This window comes from Dipodomys merriami, unplaced genomic scaffold (genome assembly GCF_024711535.1).
Source record: "Dipodomys merriami isolate MVZ:Mamm:240054 unplaced genomic scaffold, mDipMer1.0.p SCAF_50, whole genome shotgun sequence".
In the NCBI taxonomy this organism is placed as follows: domain Eukaryota; kingdom Metazoa; phylum Chordata; class Mammalia; order Rodentia; family Heteromyidae; genus Dipodomys; species Dipodomys merriami.
Genome location: NW_027206069.1, coordinates 8,796,151 through 8,820,757, shown reverse-complemented (window position 1 = coordinate 8,820,757; position 24,607 = coordinate 8,796,151). Strand labels below are relative to the sequence as shown.

The 24,607-nt window shown below is 55.0% G+C and overlaps 1 protein-coding gene across 1 annotated transcript in view; it reads right to left on the bottom strand.

Annotated features, from left to right (window-relative positions):
- Positions 1–24,607, bottom strand: part of Itpk1 (inositol-tetrakisphosphate 1-kinase) — a 162,048-nt gene that overhangs the window by 6,000 nt on the left and 131,441 nt on the right. Inside the window, exons 7-10 of the mRNA XM_069997691.1 lie at positions 11,618–11,716; positions 11,267–11,307; positions 8,716–8,881; positions 3,504–3,571 (exon numbers count right to left, since the gene is read on the bottom strand). Coding sequence (XP_069853792.1) covers positions 3,504–3,571; positions 8,716–8,881; positions 11,267–11,307; positions 11,618–11,716 — 374 coding nt within the window. The remainder of the gene's footprint in view (positions 1–3,503; positions 3,572–8,715; positions 8,882–11,266; positions 11,308–11,617; positions 11,717–24,607) is intronic.

The window sequence follows — 24,607 nt, the reverse complement described above, 5'->3', positions numbered from 1 at the left end:
TCCCATCTCGCCAGCTGGCCTTTCCCAAAGGGGCTGCTCGCTGCTGTGCCCACTCAACTCTGGGGTCCATGTCCAGCCCTCAGCGAAAGGCCCCCTACTCTCTACCGTGCCCCCAAAGACACCCAGCCCACTTGCTTTCTGCTCTAGCCTGACTGGGGACAGGCATGGAGGAGGAGTCGTCAGGGGATCTGGATTCAAATGCTAGCAGCATCTCCCCAGTTCTGGGACTTAGGAATAAGGAGGTCTGTGACATGGTAGGGACAGTGAGACCTGAGGGGTACCCCTAAATCCTGGGGAAAACAACAAGGCACAAATGAAGTGCCTGATCATTACTGGAGTTCTTGCAGTGGTTCTCTGAGGGTCAAAGAAGAAATGCAGCTGGACTACAAGGTTACAGTGAAAACTCCCACATGCCCCAGCAAGTCCTGGTCCTGGCAGGCTTCCGTCCGGGGCCTGAAATCGGGACTCACAGAGACGCTGACCCCAGTGCTCACTGCAGCTCTATTCCCAGTGGTCCAAGGTGCCAGCAACCAGTGTCCATCAACGAGTGAATGGATAGCTCAGGGACCTGTGGTCAGGAAACAGTGTCTGACCACAGGAAAGACAGACTATGATGAACCTTGGGAAGGGAGAGAAGCTGTGTTCCATTTATACAAATGTCAGAAGCAGGCCAACACACAGATCAGGGCTGCTGGGTGCTGGGAGTAGAAGGAACGGGCAGAGTGCTCACAGGAACAGGGAGAGAAAAGGTTTGGATCTAGACAGAGGGGCAGCTATGCGATGTGGATGCCAATGTGCATTGTTGGCTTTAAAATGGTTAAATTTATAGCTGGGCACTGGTTGCTCACGCCTATAATCCTAGTACTCAGGAGGTAGGGTGGGCAGAAAAGTCCCTGAGACTGTTTTTTTGTTTTTTGTTTTTTTTTTTTGTCGGTTGTGGGGCTTCAACTCTGGGCTTGGGCACTGTCCCTCAGCTCTTCAGCTCAAGGCTAGCGCTCTACCACTTGAGCCACAGCACCACTTCTGGTTTTCTAGTGGTTTATTGGAGATAAGAGTCTCACAGACTTTCCTGCCCAGGCTGGCTTTGAACTGCAATCCTCAGATCTCAGCTTCCTGAGTAGCTAGGATTACAGGTGTGAGCCACCAGTGCCCGGCTTCTCTGAGACTCTTATCTCCAATTAACCGCCAGAAAACCACAAGTGGAACTGTGTGGCTCAAAGAGGTAGAGCACTATCCTTGACTGACGGAAAAATAAAAGTTAAATAAAATGGTTAAATTTTTCAAAGTGGCTCAAGTGGCAGAGCACCAGCCTTGAACAAAGACAACTAAGCAAAGCAAGACCCTTAGTTCAAGCCCCAGTAAAAGCACCAAGGAGAGAAAAAAAAAAGGGTTAATTTTACAAATCTTACTCTCATCTCAACTTTTTAAAGACCTCAAAGCTGGGTCAGGAGGGACAAAGGCCTGGCCACCAAGACAAATGGCCTTTGACTTGAAGTGGACAACAAGGACTTCCTGGCATGCATTCCTCAAGCCACTCCCGCCACTCCGCCCAGTCTGCTCCTGGGCACATGCCTGCTGTGTCACCTGTGGGGAAAGCTGCTGGTCACCCAGCCCAGCGTCTTCACTAAGTCTGAGAACAGGGCAGAGCCTGGCCCTGCTGCACGCCTGAGCTGCACAGCAACCTCCTAGACCTCGTTTTCTCACCCCAACACATGGGGTAACAAAAACAGCTAGGCCAAGAAACTGGGAGAACCAGGGGACGGAGGCGCAGCCCGCTGCTGGGTGAGGCGCAGGCCCCGAGGCCTGGCAGACAGGCAGCTCTTTCCATCTCCTGATGCACTGTTTACAAAAGCACTTCTCAGCTCAGTGCTGAGGAATCTCAGAAATCCTCCCGAAAGCATTTGATTATCCCAACCCCAACAGCCAGCCTGGGACCAGAGAAAGGCACAGAAATCCTGCCTGGGGGTTGAACTCCAGTGAAGGGAGGGAGGGGCTAAACACGTATCACACAGGGCCCCAGATGGCCCCTGGCCCCTATCCTGGCTGACATGTGCAAGTGAGTCTCACAGAGACACTCTGGGGCAGGATGAGGAAACTGAGGCTCAGGGCCATGGATGGCAGTGGGTCCAGTCAGGGCCCATGCCTCTGGTGGTGGTTCTTCTGCCAGCACTGGAGATGGATCCAGGGCCTCCAGCGTGGTAAGCAAGAGCTCCCCCCTGAGCCACACCCCAGTGAGAGCCCATGTGCCACTCAGCACCCCCGCAGTGACTCGGAAGGGGACCAGGAGCGTGGTCCGCAGGCTCAGGTGGAACTAAGTCCATATCAAGGGTACCAGCTGAGGAGAGAGGTGAGATTTCAAGGCCAGTGGGGTTCTTGTCTTGCTCTCCCAACAGCCCCAGTGGGTGTGGGGTAGAAAGATGAATGTGGGCATGCTTTTGGTCACAAGTGTCAGGAGAATGGAGCCGTTGGGCCCACCGGTGGGCATCCAGCAGACTGCCATCCCCAGGGGTAAAGGTGGCACTGAGCACGTGGGTATCTTTGCAGTGGCAGCTTCATGGAAAGCTGCCAAATGCTGGCTCCCACTGACCGCCCTCGCGAGCAAGCCTCGAGCCAGAGTGGGAGGAAAGCCTCAAAGATCTAGACGTTTACAGGTTGCTGCCAAAGCTTTTCTGACTTGTTCCTGGGGGAGGATGGTGCCCAAGTCCCTGTCTACGCTGCTCTATCGACTCTGCAGCTCATCCTGGCTCCTCAAAGGAACTAGAGCCTTCCGGGATGGACAGGCCATCTGGTTCCAGCGGAGCAGGAGACCAGGGCAGGTCCCTGGCAGGAAACATGGAGGAGCCAGGCTGGACACTGGGTGGGTGGCGGCTCTCACTGGTGAGTCCAGCAGGGGGAGGAAGAAGGGGAAAGCCACGCCTCCCGGGACACAGGATGGAAGCAATGTGGCAGAGGGCTCTGACTTTAGCCATGGTAGCAAAACTAGACCTATGCTCGACTGTGGCCCTCGGGTGAATTGTGCCTCTGAATGCGAAGGAAGTGACTAAGTCTCTTTGAGAGCTTCGCTTTTCCTAGGAGGCTTAAGGCTTCCGGGCACCTGGGCTGCGGCCTGGCACACAGGGACATTACTGACCCCCAGCCATGGGGTCAGGGCCAGGATGTCTCACACCACCTCAGTAATCAGAGAGGCTCTTAACTGCTCATTGGACTCACCCGAGGTCAGGAGGGAAGGGGCAGTGGTGTTGCCTTGGCCCCATCTGGAGACCAAGGGAAGGAAGATTTTCCACCAGACCCTGTGTGCTCACCACTCACTGCCAGTCGTGTGCACAGAGCAATGCCCACCAGCACAAGGGCCTGAGATAAGCACGGCAGAGGAGCTCTGGAAGCTACCTGGGCCCTGAGCCCTCCTTCCCACCTTCGCTTGCTAGAATGATCGGTGGGGTACCTCACGGCAAACAGCACCCCCATTCCTAAGCCTGGATAGGTGTAGCTCAGAAGAGACATACCTCGGTGAGGACGGACGATGACTCTGGCTTTGACACATTGTGACTGTTGAAGAAGATGGACTCTCGATCTGAAATGGCAGAGAGGTAGACAGAATTAGGTAGGAATGCAATACCACCACTAAACACTAGAGGACAGCACCACACCAGCCAGGAGCGATCATGTGTCAGGCTGTGTCCAGTGGCAGCACCCTGGGCTCTAGGTAGTTGGGAGCCCCCAGTTGTGCCCTGAATGGACATGTATCCATTTGAGGCTCCCATTTTAATTTCTCTGCTCATATAAAATGGTTTACTAGGCCCTCTTCACTATAGTCTTACAATATCTGACCCAGGTGTCATACACGTAAGGCCCAGCCTTATGTGTACACAGAAATGTCACCAAAAGGGGGCTGGGAGGAGGGGGCTATGTAAGCGAGACAAAGTCCAAAGGGAAGAGGTCTAGTAAATGCCATTTGGTCCAAAACCCCCATGCGCGTGGATTCAGGTACCACTAGTGTGAGAGCTAAAGATACAGTTTTCTGATGTTTTCCCACATTTTAGAGAGAAAAAAAAAAATTGGAGATGAGAACAAGAGCTTCCGGAAGGCCCACCCCAGAAAAGTCACAGAATGACTTCCGTCCCCTGAAAACACCCCCACCCCTGCTGCCAGCACCCCTGTTCCTCTGTGCCTCACTGGGGCACCCAGAGAGGCAGACCCATTCCAGGAATGCCCAAGTGCTCATCCACGGTGGACACATGTTCTTGGAGAGGAGTGAGCCAAGGTCACTCTGGGGGACAGGCGGAAAAGGTTCAAGCCCACTTGGAAGGGGGCATACAGAGGGAAGGCAGGGATCACAAAGCTACGAGCCCAAGTCTCAGTTCTGGCGAAGCGTCTCCTGGTCGGCGTCCCCTCCAAGAACAGCACAGGACCATTCTGGGCTAGGAAGCCCCCCAAGGGACCCTGCTGGCTGGGCTCCAGTTTTTGCAGAGTAGGGTGGATTTCATCCCAAGACACAGTGACCATCCCTAGGACCCGACCCCGAGGGAAGGGCACCGGTAAGGGCCTGTGTGCCGGCACTAGGGAGCCTGCTCCGATCGCCAGGCCCCAGAAGCCCAGGCACTGTTGGGCGCCGCACCAATCATGCATGAGGAAGTGATTCGGGCAGAGGCCAAGCAGGCAAGCGCTGAGGTGTACCTGGCATCTTTCCCGCTAGTGGGGCACACAGGCCCCTGGCCACCCGGGTGTGCCCGACAGTCCTCCCGCTGCTCCGACCAGAGCCAGTCCAGACGGGGGGCACGAGAGATGGTCCTGGGGAGGAGCCTGGGAAAAATAAACACCCTGCGGGACTTGTGCCGGGCAATCCCACTGACCTCGCTCCCGGGGCAACAGCCCAGAGCCAGCCTTGTGGGGTGGCCAAGCCCGACAGGTCAGAGGCTAGAGCAGAGCTTCCCCACTTGTGGTGCTCGCTCTGGCCTTCTGCAGGCCCTGCCTTCCTTCTCCTGTTCTACATGCTCCCGGCCCCAAACTCAGGCCTTCTTGCACAGTGAAGCTCAGGGAGGCGAGGAATTGGTCGGGGGAATACATGGTGGGCATCCGGAAGCGATGAGCTGCGCCAGGAGCCTGCTGTGCCCGCCGAGCCGGGCAGCCCACATCCCCTTAGCTTCTTGTGGCAGGATCACATGAACACAGATCTGCAGGGGGTTCCCCACCCCCATCTCTACTACCGTGCTGCTCCAGCCTGAGGCCTGCTCGGGGGCTTCTTGCTGCCCACTGCATAGTCTGCACAGGCCTCGCACCTCACAAGTGCACAGTGGGGGGCGGGGAGGTGGAGGGTAGAAAACAGCTCCTAGCACTGTCTGTCACTAGGAAGTAACTGGGGAGGTGGCGGGGGCCGGGGGGGGGGGTTAAGCTCATCATTTTTTGTTGTCGGTTGTAGGGCTTGAACTTGGGGCCTGGACATTGTCCCTGAGCTCTTGAGCTCCTTTTTTTTTTTTTTTTTTTTTGCTGAAGACTAGTGCTCGACCACTTTGAGCCACTTCAAGTTTTCTGATGGTTAACTGGAGGTAAGAGTCTCACAGACTTTCCTGCCCGGGCTGGCAAGGAAAGGAGTAACAGCTTTGCTCTCAAGTCTACAGACAAGAAAAACAGCCTCAAAGGAAGGAGCGACGTGGCAGGGCAGTTCTTTGGCACGGCCGCTAGAGCTTTGGCCTCTCTGCCGAGGGTGGCTATGTTGTCCCGTCCCCCCACTGTTAAGTACCACCTATGCCGAGGACAGCGCCGTGTGGCTCTCTCACCTAGAGGTCTATTTCCCCAGGAGTCCTCACCACAGGGGACCATCAGACCTTCGGACATTTCCTCTATGAGCTCTCTCTCCCCACTGACGGCCCCTGCTTGGACCCCGGTACCCCACACAGCACTGTGGGCCTGTGGCAGGCTCAGTAAAAACAGCCTTCTGTGATGCTTAAGGGGATCTGGAGTCAAGATAAGCAAGATACAGAATTCAAGACGTGTCACCTGCACCTACAGAGTTCCTAGCTCTCTGGGGATAACTACTGTTTGGCCTTTTGCAGAAATCTGCTAACCCTGCACTGTATACTAGAAAGTATCACTCCTGCCCAAGAGGAGCATATAGTAGGCTCCTGTGTATTGCTGTGTCAGGTCAAGGTGGGCAATAAGGGACCCACCCTGCAGAAAGGGGGAGCAAGGAGAGCAGCCTGGAATGTGAACCCCAGGCAGAGAATCCAAGTGCATTTCCGCGTCGTCCTTGGCAGTTGGCGCAAGCCCATCTGACCTCAGCTATCCTGCTAAGAGCTTCACCCTCAAGACGCCAGGGGCTGTACGAGCTGCACACCTGACGTCGGAGCTGCTGACACAGAGTAAATGGCAGTGGGTCTGAGAGTCGAGAGAGAAGGGTAGCTGTGGAGAAGACAGTCCCTGCTCTATCCCAAGAAGGGCCTCATGTCCTAGTGTGGATGCAATGAACGCTGCTACCTGCCATGCTGGGCAGGGGCACCCCCTTTCTAGCTCATCCAGAGCTTGGGGGCTGTGTGGTTACATGCATCTGCCCCAGAAAGAACACACACGGGAAAGCCAAAACACACCACTTTACCCCAGAACCCTGTGGGCACAGAACAAGAAGCACACACTACAAGCTACTAGGCCCTCACGTGGCACTCTGTGGCCTAGAAATGGCCATGAGAGAAAACCCATATTTGAAGAGTCCTGGCTTTGTGCTCCCAGCTCCCAGTGCAGGGCAGACACTGGCCTAGCACTTTACAAGCAGGGAGAGAAAGAAGCAGACAAACACTTCAGTAAATAAGAATGGAAATCTGGTGCTCAGCCTTTTAGAGATGAAGTGATTTGGTGCTGGACTGGGACTCAGTGCGTCCTGCACACTACCACCACGCTGCAGCCCTATCCCTATTCTTAGCTTACTGCACTTTTCATAGCCATAAAGAAGATGTCTAAAAAAATAAATTTGGGTCTAAACTCAGGAGTCTTGTTCTCCCTCGGAGCACTAGCCCCTGAGCCATGCCTCCAGCCCTTTTGCTTCAGGCCTTTCTTTGGTAGGGTCTCATGTTTCTGCCCAGGGCTGGCATCAGACCATGGCCCTCCTACCCTAGAACTGGGAACTGCAGGCATTCACCACCTGGCTTACTTATTGAGATGGGTTCTCAGTAACTTTTTGCCTGGGCTAGTCTTAAACCATGATCCTCCCGATCTCCATCTCCTGAGTAGTCACTGCACCTGGCCAAAGCATGGATTAAAAAAAAAAAAAAAAAACCAGGAAAACGCTAAAGACGACGTAGTAAAAAATGTCAATTTTTTTTCCCATCCACAATTTGGAAAACTGCCTGTAGGCAGCACACATCACATGTGCTTTTCCCATCCTTCCACGGCCCCCTGTGAGCCGTGCTGGGCCGGCTTAGGGTGGGGCTGCCCTGAACTCTATCTCAGAAGGCCACCTGGACTCAGAAGGGAAATGAAAATCGATGCTCACTTCCAAAGTGCTATTGCAAAGAAAATAGTGACCCAAGGGAAGAATGGTGGGACGGGGACAGTAAGAGCAGCTGCCTGGATGTGATGTGAGGTGAGCACAGGAGTCTCGGGCAGGACGGGAGTCTCGGGCAGGACGGGAGGGAGGTGCACCTCTGCTTGCTCAGATGGAGACGGAGCCGCTTGGACCAGCCAGTGGCTTCACAGAGAGCATTTCCTGGCAGGGAGGGGTAGGCAACTCGCTTAGTCACTGCACCAGGCAACGCAAGGTTCCCTGGAAAGCTACATTCATCCCCAGGGCACCGATCTTGTTCCACAGAGCTTTGGAACTTGTTCAGAGAAGCTTCAGGGCCATCACAGCATTGCTCTGAAGAACCCCGTCACAGCAAATCTTTAACTGAGAGTTAAGTAGTCTTTTTGCCATAATCAAGGTTTAAACCCAGGCTCTTGAGTTGCTTGGCTAGCCTTCTATTACTTGGGTCATGCTTTTAGACTAGCTTTTTGCTGGATTTTTTGGTGATGAGTCTCTCTCCAACTTGTCTGCCCAGGCTGAGCCTGAATCATGATCCTCAGCACTCAGCCTCTTAAGTAGATAGGATTACAGGCATAAGCTACTAGCGCCTGGTGTCAGTTTTTAAATGGCCAAGGACAACTAGTGGCTGGCCTGGATGAAAGTGAGCAAATGGCTGGCACCTCAGTGGGGTCCACAGTCTGTTTCCTAGAGAACCAGCTCCAAGGCCTCAAGGATAACAGCATTGGGAAAACACTACCGCCACGTGCCATCAGAGGTCCGCACCGTCGATTCAGAGCCCACTCACTGACAAGGGGTGAGGACATGGGGAGGGTGACTATACCACTCACTGGTCTGAGGTTCCCCAGGGGGAAATGCAGAGTGGATGTGCCTTGGGCCACAGCTAACTAACACTCGGTGTCCTCGTGTGGAAAGGGCAGCAGGGCAGAGCGGCGGGCACACCGGCTCTCCTCCCACGAAGACCCTAGAGAGCTGGCCAGCCACGCCGTCTCATCCCTGTAAGGTCCAGAAAAGGTCCTGAGTGTGGGGAGCTGTTGGGGGCTACCTGGAGTTCCCAGTGGCTCTGACCGCTGCAGCTTATAGTGGGCTGGTTAGAACAGGGGTCCCCAACTTCTTCAACATGAAGTCATCTCTCCACCACTCCAGGAGTAGCCCACCCAGCCCCGCCCCAGGATCTGGCACAGCCCTGGCCAGCAAAGGGGCGTTACCTGAGGTGCCCGCGGAGAAGTTCTTGAGTGAGGGCCTCTGGACCACGGTGTATGACTCGCCCACCACAAACACCTTGTAGAGCACAGCATTGTGGTTGATGAAGTTCTGGACCACGCAGGGTGGCTGGATGGCACTCAAGCCCTCCTGGTTGAACACGATGGCCATCTGGGGAGACAGAAACCAGAAGCTGCCTCAGTCCACTGCCCTCCAGCCTCCATCCAAGTGCTCGTCACCTACCCAGGGCGCCTCCAGCAATTCCTGTCCCTGGCTCTGCTGCCTGAAGACTCCCCCAGGAAGGGTCTCAGGCCAGAGGGAGAGGAGTGGGGTGCAAGAAAGCACCTGTAGAACAACTCATTTGTGCTGCGGGCCCTGGGAAACCCCACATCCATTGGGCTGCCACGGAGAGTCGATAGGTCGCACAATGCGTTCTTCTCTCTAGGCCAGGCAATGAGGCCTTCTTAGGGTGCCACATATGACACTCCAGAGGTTCTTCCACAAAGACCCAAGAAGTGAGACAGGAAGCGGAAGAATATAGACCAGGAGTTGGAGGCCTTTGGTCAAAACTGCCTCTTGCTGAGCACACATGACCCCCAGGCCAGAGCTGGTCATCAACGGCTTCTGTGAGCCACCTGGGTCTCCCTCACGATGGCCCTTATGAAGACACTGAGGCCCCGAGCAGCTCCTGCTGAAGACAGTGCGGGGATGGGAATCGGGGCTGCCTAGCACCCAGCCCTGCTGATCGTGCATGATGATCAAAAAAGAGGAGCATGCTCTTGTGAGCCCCGTCCTCAGCTCCTCTGAGGACAAATGTGCCAGGTGGAAGGCAGGGTAGGATGAGAGAGGGCGGGCAGAGGGGCAGCTGCGTCCTCTCGACTCTCCCCGAGGCTGGTCTGCAGAATGGTGGGGTGGAGGGGCTGGGGTGCCCCTTGGAGCCAGCTGCCAGTGCCAGGCCACGCTAGTCCCCAACCTACAGGGCACAGGAAGCAGCCACATGCATAGTCTCAGGCTGCTGAGCAGCCTAGATAGCTGGCTACTCAAGCTAGGTGCTGCCCTGGTGCCAGCAGGCATGGAGTGCCACCCTGCATGCCTAGCATTCAGCTGGGCAGGATGCGACCGAAAGCCGGGCTGTGTGGCGAAAGCACAAAGTGCTTAGCATATGTGCTAGGAAGGCTGGAAATGACCCTGAGCCAGTGTAAGGGGCAGGGAAGGACCCAGGGGCGCTGGACTCTGTGGCAGTTTGTGTGCACAGCACAGGCCATGCCTGAGCCCCGCTGTCCTCATCTGTACAACAGCACCCACAGCCATCAGGAAGGCTTTGGGGTGTACTGAGCTGCGGGGAACAGGGAGACAGGGAGGGAGGGAAAGGGGGTGACTGAGCTTATCCATCCTCACATGGCCTGGTCTAAGCGCAGCAGCATTCACACACACACTTGCACACTGAAACACAAGTGTTATTTGGGGTAGCAGCTGTTGGGGGGTGGGCGGGGTAGGGACTATAGCTGCTCTGGAGTCTGCTACTTCCTTCTGGGTCTGCTCATGCAGCGTGCTCCAGGCTGCTGGGGTGGCAGAGAGCCTGGGCAGCCATGGCACGGAGAGAGTGCCCACAGTGGACGCCAGAGGCTTCTGACCCCAGCAGACAGCTGCCCTTTGCCGCAGGCGATGGCTTCCTTCCCACGGCAGAGCCAGCCCTGTCATAGCCTGTCCCTTGCTACTCTGACACTGCTGTTTATAGACGTTTCCCCATAAATATCTGCCCGAGACAAGAATGCAGCCCAAATCTGCTAAGGTCACTGCGGCCAGGTTTCCACGCTTAGTCCTCACCGGGGGAGCACAACACTGCCCTGGGACCAGCTTTCCCCAGCCTGTGGGGAAAAGAACCCCATGCAAACACCTCCTGGGGCTTAGGCGGGGCTGTGCGGGATAGCAGCATGGTGTCCAGGGAACCCCCCTGCCCCCTCCCCGCCCTACATGGCCGCAGCTCCTCCGGTCCCAAAGTCCTCACATGCGTGCTGTCTTCCCACACATCCCGCAGGGGCTCCTGATTTACCAGCTCCCTGGCGCCTGTGCGCAGGGGGGGAGGGGGGTGTCAAGCATGGCTGGGGGCCGCCTGCCCTCTCCGCTGCTCTGAGCCAGCAGCACCAGCAGAGCTTCCTGTCAGCAGCCTTCCTGGGCTCAGCCCAGAGCCGGCTGCCGATGACCAGAGGACAGAAAGTCGGGGACAGGCTGAATGGCTGTGCCTTCCCTGGGTGATGTGTGTGTCCCCCGAATCCCTAAGCTGAGCCCCTCACCCTAGCGAGTGGTATGTGAAGGTAATGATGGCTGAGAGGTCTCAGGGGTGGGCCCCTCCCTGTGGATTCAGGGGCCTTTAGAGTAAGCTCTTGGGTCTCCTGGTGCCTCTGCTTGGCTCCTGCCCGCCAGGGAGCTATGACTACAGCAGGCTAGGCATGGCTCGGCCTGCAGAACTCAGCAGGGTCCCAGGAAGACATGGCTGACAGGGGTGGGGGGGCAACATACAGGGGGGCAGGGCAGACAGTCGAGTCCTCCACTCACCTCGTGAGAGTTGGTGCCATGGGCCACTCTAGTTTTGCAAACTGTAGGAGGAGAAAGAAAAGCAGAGAGGAATTAGGGGGACCATTCACCCATACAGACACGGGGCAGATATAACAGGAGTGGGTGCTTCCAGAAAGTTCTTAGAATGCCTGCAGCCAAAAGGCAGAAGAGGCAGGTGGGAGCCAAGATACCCTGGTGACAAATGTCTGCGTCCAGCGCCTATGGACAGAGGCGCACAGGCCAGGCAGGAAGTGCATCCTCGGTCTACATGTGAGGACCTCAACGGTGTGACTGCAGATGGAACCCGGCGCCTCCCCATCCCAGTGCCCGCCAGGCAGACGCGGTACGTACTGAAGGGGAACGCCAGGCCGTTCTGTTCCAGCAGCCTCATGGTATCATCCCCGCACAAGCTGGTGAGCTCCATGAAGGGTGGTGAGCAGATCCGCTCGTCTAGGGCAGAAGGAAGTTGACTGGTCAGCACCCTCCTGGGTCACCCACAAGCCCGCCCCTACCCCTCCCAGCCAGACTGCCCGAGCTCTGCAGTCCTGTGTGTGTGTTTTGGTTGGTCATGGGGCTTGAACTCAGGGCCTGGGAGCTGTCCCTGAGCTTTTTTACTCGAGGCTAGTGCTCTACTACTTTGAGCCACTGCACCACTTCCAGTTTTTCTGGTGGTTAACTGGATAAGATTCTCTTGGGCATCTCTTCCTCGGCTGGCTTTGAACTGTGGCAATCCTCAGATCTCAGCCTCTGGAGAATAGTTGCTAGGATTAGATGCAGGAGCCCAGCGCCCGGCTTTCATTACACTTTCTAGTAAATATGTTAATAGTTACAAGATTTGTACATGCTAATTGGGAAATATGAAAAGCATAGAAAAATACAGAAAGTCATAATCACAGATACATAAGTAATTTCTCAGCCTTTATTTTAAATGCGCATATATTTAGACATCGAGGGGCCGTGTAACAGGGTACTATTTTGTCATCTTTTTTTTTTTTAAACTGAGGGGAGGTTGGTGAGACAAGATCTAACTACGTAGCCCAGGCTGGTTTCAAACTTGCAATCTTCCCGTCTCAGCCTCCCAGGTGCTTGAAGTACAGCTCAGGCCCATCACACCCGATCTGTAGCCTACGCTGAGGGCCAGGCACCTGATCACGGCCATCCCCCGGCACGGACAGCGGAGCCCCTCAGCCTTCCACTCCCAGCGCTCTCAGGCCTGCTCCCTACATCCCTCCAGCAGCTACACGTCGGGCAGGCTGCACCCCTGCCTCATGCTCTTCTCGGTACCCACCCCGTGGATCCAAAACTGGGTTCAATTTTGGGGAAAGTTCTGGAAGTCGGGTTGCTTTATAATCATAGGGTACCTGTGGCTGGGTACTGAAGGGGGCGAAGACAACCACTGGTGAGAAAAGGCAGTCCCTGATTACTGTTACTGGTGTGCTATTGCCACTGCATAGTCCTCTTCCCTGAAAAGACCAGGAGCTCCCAGGAGGTGGGACCACCCTGTGCTTCTGGGCACAGAGGTCAGGAAGGGCTGAGCATGAGTGGGGCCTGCCACCCACAGACTTGGAACCCAAACACAAAGCAAACCAGTAGAGTGCTGTCCCTAGAGCTTTGAACTGCTTGGCTAGCCGGGAGGTCTTACTTAGCTTGGAAAAACCATGGCGAGACCTGCATAGGCATATCAAAGTGTCTGTACTTCCCTCGTCACCCCACCCCACCCTGCAAAGTCCATGCTCCAAACAGGCACGACATCTCGGGGTGCTGGGATGTCTCCAGGCCCTGGGAGGAGGTCGGGAGCCAGCAATTGTGTGCTCTCTGCACGGAGCAGTTACTTCACCCTCAACGTGCTATGACAGCCCCTGGTGGCACAAATTCATAAGCAGAGGCCCGAGAGCCATCACTGCCCAGGTCACCCAACGGTCCGCAGCACAGCAGGCACAGGCTGACCTCGCAGGGCAGCAGAAGAGAAGTCAGGAAAGCCAGGTGGGGGAAGCGGGGGAGAAGCAGATCCTAGTACACAGCTTGAGCCATTATCCAAACAAGGGCCCCATCTGCATCCCTTCCAGAAGCAAGGTCTGGGCAGAAAGGCTGGAGAGGGCTGGCACGGCCTCCCACAGCCACCCAGGGAGGAAGCAGCTTATACAGGAGGCTCACTGCTGCAAATGCTTGCCCAGGCACATGCTCAGGCCCAGACCCACTGTAGGATTCTGCAATAAGCAGGCTGAAGACCAGAGCTCCCTAGCCTAGCAGATCCTGGCTCCCATATGGAACAGGACAGCACCTGGCCCACCTCTCTCTCCCAGAAGATTCCACAGCTGCTGGAGAAAAGGCCAGCTCCTGTAAGAGCTTCTAGAACAACCCCCACATACACCAGAATTATCAGAACAGGTACACTAGCCTGCCCTCCTGGCCTTTCAGATTTTAGTACCTCTCCCCTCACAACTCCTCTTATTTATTTATTGTCATGGGGCCTGAACTCTGGGCCTGGGCGCTGTCCCTCAGCTCTTCAGCTCAAGGCTAGCGCTCTACCACTTGAGCTACAGTGCTGCTTTCAGCTTTCTCTGCTTATGTGGTGCTAAGGAATTGAACCCAGGGCCTCATACATGCAAGGCAAACACTCTATCACTGAGCCACCTTCCCAGCTCTCAAATTTTTATATAATGTAACACCACCACCAACATCTCAGTCCACTGCCTGTGTGCCATTGTTCACATAACTATTGTAGCTCACTGCCCTCTGAGGAGCCCCATGACGTAGCCCCACAGCCACCCCCTTTTACAGACGAGCAAACGGAGGCAAGTGGTATGGCTAGGGGTACCTGCTGGGCACGCTAACTCAGCGCACAGTACTGACCACAGTCCCTGCCCCCATCAGGAAACGTGCCCACCAAGAGCCTGGCTCTCAGTTTTAGGAATCACTAGGTTGGAAACACATCCCTCACCGTAAGGACCAAACTCAAATGTACAAAAAACATTTGAGCCAGGTGTTGGTAGCTCACACCTGTAATCCTAGACAGTTGAGATCTGGTTCAAAAGCCAGCCTGGACAGGAACTGCTGAGAGATTCTTATCTCCAATTAACCACCAAACGACAACAACAAACAACAAGAAAACCAAAACCAAACCAGACACGGAGCTGTGGCTCAATGGGTAGACTGCAAACTTTGAGCAAAAAAGCTCAAGGACAACACTCAGGCGCTAAGTTTAAGCTCCAGGACAGGTGTATGTGCAAGCGCGCATGTACATACGTACACACATACACACACACACGTACACACGTATACACACACACACACACACACACACACACAGAGCGCATTTGACAAACTCTAATGCTCTTCTCTGGTAAAAGCAATCTAAGTCTGAGGTGAAGTCCCAGAAGGGACAAAGGGAGCCATCTTTTCCCAGATATGTCTGGGAAAAGTTCAAGAACAAGAAGACATTTCCACTGAGCCACCTTCCCAGCTCTGAAGACATTTCCAAATGAATGGGTTGCATGGAGCGCTAGCTGGACTCGCAGCGTCCTTCTCTGAGCCTCCAATAGAAGACGGCAGCCTAGGTGGTTGCAGTGGCCAAGTAGGCCAGGAAAGAGAGGGTACATCTGCCTGCTCAAGCTCCTGATCTGGTGCTGGCTGCCCACACATTGAGCTCCTCTGGCTGCCAGTCTCTCTCCTCACTTGGGAAGAGGGCAATGAGACTGAGCAGCCCAGCGGCCCAGCAGGGAGATGCTCCTATCTCAAGCTCGGGGCCTGGCACCGCCACAGGAGCAGGACTGAGCCAGGGCAGCTCTTACCAGGCCACAGACCACAAGAGCCCCAACTGCTCTGGCCTCTGACCCCAGTGTCCAGGCTGCATGAGCCCATTTCTGGCCTCCATTCATGCCGACCCAGCCATCAGCCCCCCTTCACAGGGAGAAAGTGGCCCCAGGCAGAGGGAACGAGGGCCAGGGCCCAACACTCAGTGCAGCACATATGGGGCAAGGCACAGAGGTCACCAGAGGCTGGGGGCAGGACCACGACCTACAGCACGCAGGGGGGTACCGTGGCTGCCTTCACTGGCCAGAGGTGCTCAGTGCAACCCTGCCATCTTCCTCCCGCAGACACACCGGCCTTGCCCACACAAGGACAGCAACAACCTCAGGCAGCTCAGGCCGGCCTCCGCCTCGGCCAGCACCTTGTCCCCGCTCTGATAAGGCAGTGCTGGGAGCCCTCCAGGCTATTTCTGTTCCTGGAAAAAAGGCTACTGTTGCTTATTTAACTGTCATCTTTATTTCTGGATGAGAGTGGAAAGAGGCTTTTTTTGGTCAGATGGTGGACTGTGTTCTTCTGAGAGCTGTAACATCAGCCCTGGGAAATAGCAAGGCTCCATCTTGCCTCTCTGCTGCCTGGACCAGAGAGCAGGAAGCCGGAGGGCCTGTGGAGAGGACCAGGCCCCAACCATGTGCTCTCCCAAGTTCACAGCAGGGAAGACTGTACTACCATGCCACAAACACTTGATAACCGCCGTCCCGTCCACTCTGCAGGTGCCACAGAATTTGCAAGAAAGCAAGAAGAGCCGGGCACAGGTGGCTCCCATCTGTAATCCTAGCTCCTGAGGAGGCTGAGATCTGAGGGTCACGGTTCGAAGCCAGCTTAGGCAGGAAAGTCTGTGAGGCTCTGATCTCCAGCTGTGCACTGGAATTCTCTTGCCTGTCTTCTGCATAGCTGGATGACAGGCACCAGGCCCAGTTACTGACTGGTCTTTTCAAAAGTTCGGCCAGGCTGGCCTCAAACCAATCCCTACCTCACAGGGAGCTGGGATTGAAGCACCAGCCACTGCACCTGCTCTTACAGCACCACTTCTAAGGGCATCCTGGAGAGGCCAGGGAAGACTCCTTGGGCGAGCAAGGTGAAAAGGCTTGCGTAAGGTTCAGGTTCCAGTCTGTATGAATTCCATGCTGCAGCTGCTACAGCCATATGGGTCTCCCCAGGCTTTCGGCAGAATGGAGGGTCAGGAAGGCAGAAGCGTGATGGCCCACGGTCACGACTGCAGCCCTTGCAGGTGGGTAAATAAACCACGAATGGAGCATCAGCCAGGCTGCCGCCTACCCCGGGGTAAATAAACCACGAATGGAGCATCAGCCAGGCTGCCGCCTACCCCGCTCAGAGAGGAGGCGCTCACAGGCCTCCGGTGCCGGGCGCCTCAGCTGCATCTCTCAGAGCTGGGCCCAGTTTTGCTTTCTTGGCCATTCCCTGTTCCCAGGGCCCTGCTGTATGGCAGGAAGCAGCCTCATTCATGCGGGGGCCAAGCAGGGGCCATTGTGCCCAGGGTGTGGCAACATAATCCAGGTTCTCACTGAAGTTTCCAAAATCAAGAGCTGAGCAGAACCTGAGTGAGCATGCCAGACCTGCCCGCCCTGTAGCCCTCCCTCTGCCCCCTTTGCGGCCTGGGAAAGTCCTGCTTCTCCCTTGAGATTGCCCCGGTCAGGCCACTTCCCTGGTCTAAGCAGCTTCTTGGAGCACCCTCCCCCACAATCCGGTAGGAGCTCCCTCTGCTGTGCGCACCACCCCATCTCAGCCCCCTTTCTACCTGACTGGCGGTCCTGCAGAACACCGGAGCTACCCGGTCTGAATCCCACCTCCACCTCACATCCGCCATGTACCTGCACTCTGGGCCCTCGTCTCCTGGCTGGAAGGTGAGGACAGTGGTGCTATCCGGGCCACTCCCCTCCACAGGGGAGGACGCGCAGGGCAAGGATGCACTTTCAAGTTAGGAATTCGCTTAAACTGTGTAAGAAACATATGTGTGCATCTTGCCATATTTGCTTTGGATCCTTTTAAAACAAGAAATAAACGGTGGTAGATATAGCCAGGTTCTGCTACTGGCATGACGGGCCTGTTACCTCATGGTGGGGGGGGGGACAGTGGGTGGCACTGCCTTCCACATTGCTGAGGAAGCTCTCAGGTTCAGGTCCCGTCCCCCGGGACAGGTGTCTAAGCATCTGGCCACACTGGCCTCTCACCCCAGGACTGTCATGTGTAGGCAGAAGTGTGCTACACTGGGAAGTTCTGCAGGGAAGGACACTGGCCACACCGGGCACCCTGCTCCCATGCTCACAGCGAGGGCGATTGTGGGAAGGAAAGCATCACGCCGGAGACCAACCCAGAAAGCAAAATGAGGACGGTGAGGATAACACTGGAGGCTCCAGAGCCAGCCTGGCTGACAGCACCCGGGCCGTGGGTCTAGCCACTAATGCTGTCTGAGCTGATTCTACCTCATGCGTAAGATGGGGGGATACTGCTCCCCACCTCCTGAGTTGCAGCTGGAACTCAGTGAGCCCACACTTGAGCAGGACAGACTCAAGAGGCGGGGCTAGCCCTGGTTTCTGGGACCCAGCAATCTCCAGGAGGTGGCTGGCGCCCATCCAGCACCACCCCCCTGGACCTATGCTCTTGGACACAGATCAGCCTCTAGTGGACTGGGCACTGGGACTTCCTCTTGGCTCCTTACATGTTCCTGGGGTCTTAATCCACGAAGCCTCACCCTAACAATACTTCCCCACATGGGGTGCTCTGCTCCCAACCCAGAAGACCCCTGGCATCCTGTCCCCTCCTCACCGCCTCAGACCTGCCTCATCATCTCTCCCTGCTCAGGTACCTCCTAGCTTAAGCACTGAGCCTAGCACCTTGAAAGAAGCCCACAGCCTCCCCAGGCCTCCCCAACCTGATCCTGTGAACTTCGCTGAAATGCATACTCCAACCTGAGTCTCTGAGCCTCAGAGCAGGACTGTACGGGGAGAGAGCATTTTTAATGACGTAATTAAGAGGAAATGAGTTCGTTAGGGTGGGTCCTAGTCCAATGTTGGCATCCTTATGAGAGGTTAGAACAGACACACACACACATCAGCCAGCCAAGAACAGGCCTCAGAAGAAACCAACCCAGCCCACAGATTTGAATTTTCTGGCCTCCAGCAAGGTGAGATTTTGGCTGATAAAGGCCTTCATCTGTACTTTTGTACTTCCAGCCATATCCCAACTCCAGGCAGAGTAGGTTCCCCACATCCTATTTCTGGGGTTTTCTTCCTCCTTCTTAGCTTCCTCCTCCCCCTACGCCTGGTCCTCACTTTTGTGGCATTAACTGGCTCTTTCAAGCCCTGCTGAGTCCCACCTCTTTCCTGAGGCTCTGCAGAGCAAGAAGACTGATGATTCTGCCTCCCTACCTGTACTCACCCAACCTCTTCCCATTTCCCTCCCCAGTCCTGCCTTGTTCCTCTCTTGTGCCCCTAAATGTCAGTAATATGTTTGGGTTCTGACTCAGCAACCAGGTAGTTTGCTCCTTGGGGACAGGAAAAGGCAGGCTTTGGTAAAAAACCATCTCTTTGACAAGTGTGTGTGCATGAAGATAAACAGATGGAACAGGATGACAGATGGAAAAGGAGCCAGGAGCCAGTGCAACCAGGAGAGGGATAGGAGGTATCCTGCAGCACCCCATCTGGACACCAGGTGGCGCTGTTGATCTGGGGCAGCTCTGACAAGGGGCCAGTCTATGAGCTCGAGAGCCCACAACTCATTTAGTACTGTTATCCATTATCAAGAGTTACATGTGCTTGAACTATAGATAGATATAGAGAAAGATGTTCTGTGCGTTCTAGGAACCTCATTTCGGCATGACAGTAGCTCTGAAAGCAACTCAAAACAGCTTGCTTTTGTAGTAGCCACGATGATGGCATGCACCTGGCAATACTCAGCAGTGAAGCACAGGCACGTGGAATCCCGCAGAGAGGCAGAGACTGTTCCATGCCTGTGGAGCATGACCCAACACCTAGTCTTGATGGTTCCTCCCACACTCGGTAATTAAAGGTGACTCGTCTCTCCTCTCTGGCAGAGCTAGGCAGCACCCAGCAGGACTAGATCTGTGTCCCTTCAGAAGGAGTGGAAACAATGGGATGGCAGTGACGTCAGCCTGTGTATCTCTAGGCCTATTAATAATCCTGGGCGAGATAAAATTGAAATATTGTGTCTTGTCTGTTAAGACATTTAGAAGTTCCAGGCTCTGAAGCCAGCCTGCCCAGGGGAATGTGGGAACATCCCAGACACTGCTCGAAAATCTACTGCAGCTCTCGTTCAGTTCCCAGGAACTGTGATCTCGATCCTTGCAGCTGAGGCAGCCACTGGTGCCAAGGGCCTGAAGGGCTCAGGACTAAGTCAAGGCTAAGTATGCCCAAAGCCTGGTCTGGAGCTTGGAAGAAAACAGGCCTGTAGCTTGAGATGGTAACTGTGCATTAACGTGACTGGGCCACAGGGAGCCCAGGCATTTGGTCAAACATGGTTCTGGTTGTGTCTGGATGAGATCAACACTGGAGTCAGTGCACTGAGTAGAGGAGATGGCCCTCCCAAGGTGAGGTGGGGGAGAATTTACTGTCTCAGTGCTTTCAGGTCCTACCCCTGTCCTCAGACTGCAACCTAAGACAGTCAGCTCCCAGCTGGGACTTTGGTCTTGGACTAGAAGTCACACGATTGGCATTCCTGGGTTCATTTCTAGTTTGTAGGTGGCAGGTCCTAGGGCTTCTCAGTCTTGATCACTGTGTCAGCCAATGTCTTGCAAGCCTCCTTTTGTCACAAAATGGACGCTGACTGCCATCCCTGTGGGTGGGCTGGCTCTGGGGCCCCACAGAGAAGTAGAATGTCATTCTGGGAGGTAGGGGTAAACAGTGCTCTTCTGGAATACACATCCCTGTTCCCTGAGGCTCACAGCATCAGGCTAGCTCGTCTGTCATAGCCTGGTGAGACTGTCCTGGAGATGGTTCCTCTCCACCCTGGTGACCTGGTGGAGCCTAGTCAAGCTCCAGATTCATGAGCAAAGAAGCTCCCACTATTGTTTAACAGCTGTTTAGGCTTTTGCAGTAACAGACAAGCAGAATAGAGGCTACGGATGACACCTGGGCCGTGTTGTACGGGGCTGCCAGGGCTAGCAACCACAACAATTGGCACAGGCAGCCCAGCTCCAAGCCAGCCCCGTGCTGAATCTGGAGGACCTCAGCTCCCAGAGACTTTGTAACAGAGCAGGGGAGTGGATTACTGTTACCACCTCCACTTGCATAGGTGGCAACAGAGGCCCTGGGTGGGAATGTGCTTGAGAGCCAGAGAGCAGAGCAAGGCTTTCAATCTCTAGGCTTGGTCCCCTTTACCCCACCTTCTGCCACCTCAACAGGTCCCTAAGGACCTCTCCTTTGATGCTGAGCCATCTCCAACCTTACCTACAGGCCTGACTCAAGCTGGATTCCTGACCCTGGAGGAACTGGCTCTGCCTTTCTCAGGCTACCATGCTTCAAACACTACTTCCTCAAGAGCCTATGGCCACAGAAGTCCAGGCTGTCTCTACTCTGCCCCAAGCTCCCCAAGTCCCCCACCCAGGTCACCATGCCAGAGCATCCACTCCTTATGCATCTGAGTCTTGAGGTCATCCTTCCTTCATTACACATTTATTGGGCATGCACCACACCCAAGCCCTGCCCTAGGGATTGCAAATCCCCAAAGACAAGCTTGCTCCCTGTGCTCAGGCCTCACCATCAGTGGAGCAAGAAGACAGCAGCCAGCAGAGAGGGCAGCAGGATTTTTGTGTGACTGAAGGTCTGGGGTAGGGAGAAGACTCTAGTTCCACAAGGAGAAGGGAGTAGGCAGTAAAGTGGGCTTCTACAAGGAGATGGCCTGCCTCAGCCACCAAAGCTAGAGGCAGTCAAGGGGACTGAGGTTATTATTAACAGACAGAACAACCACGGATCAAGCCGGGGGGGGGGGGGGGAGCCAGGACGGGCCCCTGTGTGGTGCAGGAAGGTTGTAGTAGGAAGTGCGAGTGTCAGCATGGCAAGACAGACCCTAAAGCAAAGGTGGGCAGGGGCCATATGCCACAGGCGATGGCATGAGACTTGACAGACAAGGGGAAGACACCAGGTGCCCCGGCGCACTTGCCCGGCCCTGCTCTGTGTGACAGCTGGGCTGTTGATACCATGTGGCCTTGCATGGCGGCTGGCTCTGGTATGATGGTGACCTGGGAATAGAGAAGTAGCCGGAGGGACCTGGCTTCATCTCAGGGCTCAGAGCTGACCACTGATCCCTGGGTGTGGCCTGAAGGTGGCCGGCCAGATGTGAAGGATGGTGGCACCGCAGAAGCCAACAGTGGCAGGGACAGGGACCTCAGTCCTACAGCCACAGGGACTGAATTCTGCCATGTGCACTTGTGTGCCCATGGGGGTGACACTCCCCAGGTCACCCTTGATTCAGGCCTCTGTGCCAGGAGCCCAGGCACACGATGGTGCTTCTGACCCACTTGGCTGTGAGACAAGGCCAGGGCTGTAAGCAGCTGCTCAGTGGGTGTCCTCGCTCTGCACAACAGGGAGCTAAGACAGAAAGGTAATGGTCATGCGGAGCCACGGGAGAGGAAGAGGAGCAGCAGCTGCAGCCCCCACCTTGGTACCTGAACGCTTTGCAGAGGCCCAAGGTCTTGCTACAGCAGCTCCCTCTCTTGGCCAGGAAGCCAGACGGGAACAAATGATGGGGTGGGGGTGTGATGCCCCAGCAAGGGCTGGTGTGGCTGGATGAAGCGAGCATGCCGTGGTTGGCAGAATAAGTCCTTTTCCTCCAGCCGGTCTGAGCTAGCTGCTGACCACGTCACCTCATGGGGCTTAACAGCCGCGTGCACTGTTCAAAGCCAGGCGCGGAGGAGTCAGGCACCAGCCCAGATGGAGACAGAGCTCCTGAGCCCCGAGCGGCGGCTGGAAATGTGGATTAGTTGGGTGGCAGCTGTTCGCACAGATTACAGTGCCCACCCCTGACCCCAGACAGGGCTCTCCATCCCCCCCACAGCTTCAGTTCCCCATGCTTTGTCTCCACATTTATAAAGTTATGTTTGGAGTGCTCTTTTGGGCAGTATAAATACTAAAAGAAGAAGAGGAAACTGTTAGATTGGTCCAGGGTGAAGATGATGCCTGCACTGGTCAAACCCTGTATTTCTTTCTTTTTTTTTTTTTTTTTAACAATGGGACAATTTCCTTCCTACACAAAGGGCTCTATTCAATCAATAAAAAAAAGAATAACAACCCAATAGAGATGGGGAAAGAGCATGAAAAGATTCATTCACAGGAGAAATGCAGGTGTCCAATAAATAGACGGAGAAATGCTCGGTTTCCCGTCACAATAGATTAAGATGAGGTGGATGTCACTCCCTCAGGCAGATGGGCATGATTAGAGTAAAACTGTTCAAACTCCTTGAAGGGTAAGCCAGCAAGATCTGCCATTTCACCGAAACATAATCCAGTTTGTTAAGACAACAAGAAATCCAAACAAATCTGGAATAACCCCATTAGCCCAAAGAGTCAAGTAAGTTGTGATTTACACATGCCCTGGAATATTATATTGCTATCAAAAAGGCATGTGTAATCTCCTTCATCTTTACTGGCTGATGTTCAAAGCCAAGACATATATAAAGGGGTCACAAACTATACCAAAATACACTGGAGATGACCTCGCTTCTATTTCTTTAGAAGTACACTTCTACATACTTCCTGTAAAATATAAAAAGGCTCTAGGCCAGACTCCAAACTGCAAACAGTTGCCACTGAAGATCTGAATAACTGGCAATAAAGGTCCAAGAGGTTAATAGAGGATTCAAGAGCAGATGTGTCCCTCTCTGGGTGTGAATCTCATAGGGACATCCCAGGCTGTGGTTTCTGAGTGTGTGGGGGTGGAACCGGCCTCTCACCAGAAACCTTATAAAAAGAGAGAGGGAACAGACCCCAGCTGGTTACATGAAGAAGGCCATGATTTTTTAAAATTTTACTACCTTTGAAATTGATAGGTCTCATAACTGGTGGCAGGGCACAATTTAGTTACCATTTTCCATGTCTTACTAGAACATAAAATCATCAGTGTGTCTTACAAGTGGTGGTAAAATGCCACACACCCCTACCCGGGACTGAAGATTCACACAGAGCATTAGAGGTTCTGAGAAGTCCTGCAGCGAAAGAAGCCCATAATCTAACCCATTTCCAACACAGCCGACTGTTTCCCATTCCTCATTTCTGTCTTTCCTTTATTTAGGTGAGCCTGCGCCGCGGCTCTGTGAGGGGCCACACAGTGCCCTGTGGCTCTGGGGACGGCCGTGCTCCTGGTCACTGGAGTGCAGCTGAGTGAAGGACAGGATGGCATCACATGATAATCACCAGCCAGTTCCGCAGCCGCGAGCGGCTGAGAACCCGAGCACTACAGCAGCAGGGCAAGGGCAGGACGGGAAATGAGAGAAAACGGCTTCTTCTCAGAAGGAGCTTGACAACTACGAAGAGCAAAATGGAAACTTCCCCTGGAAAACCAAGTAACTGCTGTTGAGTGGCAGAAGGCAAATCGTTGGCACGGCTGTCCCCTGCTGCAAGAGGCCTGGGGGCAGGACGGGGGGGGGGGGGAAGGGGGGTGGCGGGAGGTGCTCAGGGCCATCTGTGCTCAGTGCATTCCTACCTCCACTGAGGTCAGAAGAGTGAGGGCGATGGGCCTCATCTCAGCACAGGGTGGGGAATTCCCTGAAGGGTGGGGTGGCTGAGTGGCAGCCCAGGTGCCCCCTGGTTCTAGGCTCCTGCAGAAGTGTGGCCTCCGACCTGCCACGGGGGTCAGCAGAGGGCAGGAAGGCAGGGGAACCTGACTTCAGAGAAGTGGCTGCCTGGCACACACTGGGCAGCATGATGTCCACACAAAGCCGGGCTTCAGCTCTGAAACCTCAAGGAGCCACGGCCCACCTCCAAGGCCCTGCGTCCTCATGGGAAAGGGGCTGCTGGATGAGAACAGGAGGGAGCCGCTGCTGCGCTGGCCAGGACCCATGCTCAGCTCCCAGGCAGGTGAGGACACAAGACAGGGGGGTTCACCAAGCCCCAGGCCATTTCCTAGTACAGTGGGAAGTCAGCTTGGCCCACAGCTGCTCCACAGTTACTGTGTGTGTGTGCGTGTGTGTGTCCCGCACAGGGAGGGGTGGTGTCCCATGAAGCTTGCTGTGTAGACCCAACTCTTGCACTTCAGTGTGGGGCCACTGCCTGGGAGGGGAAGGCAAGAGCCTCCACACAGCCTACTCTGCTACTCTGTCTGGGTTCCACTCTCACGGCCACAGGCTCTGGGCCTTTGTCCTCCTCGCACCTGGCCCTGCAGCCCAGGCTCACAGACTAGGCAGACACAGGCTGGCTGGATGAGCCCAAGGGTCCCTCTGCCCGATCTGAGGTGGGACAGTATCTCAGGAGGCCCCCGAGCAGGATACAAGTGATGTCAACCGTGCTTGCAGATGTACAAATGTCCCCGAGGGGTAGGGGCTTGCTCAAGTGGACTGCAGGT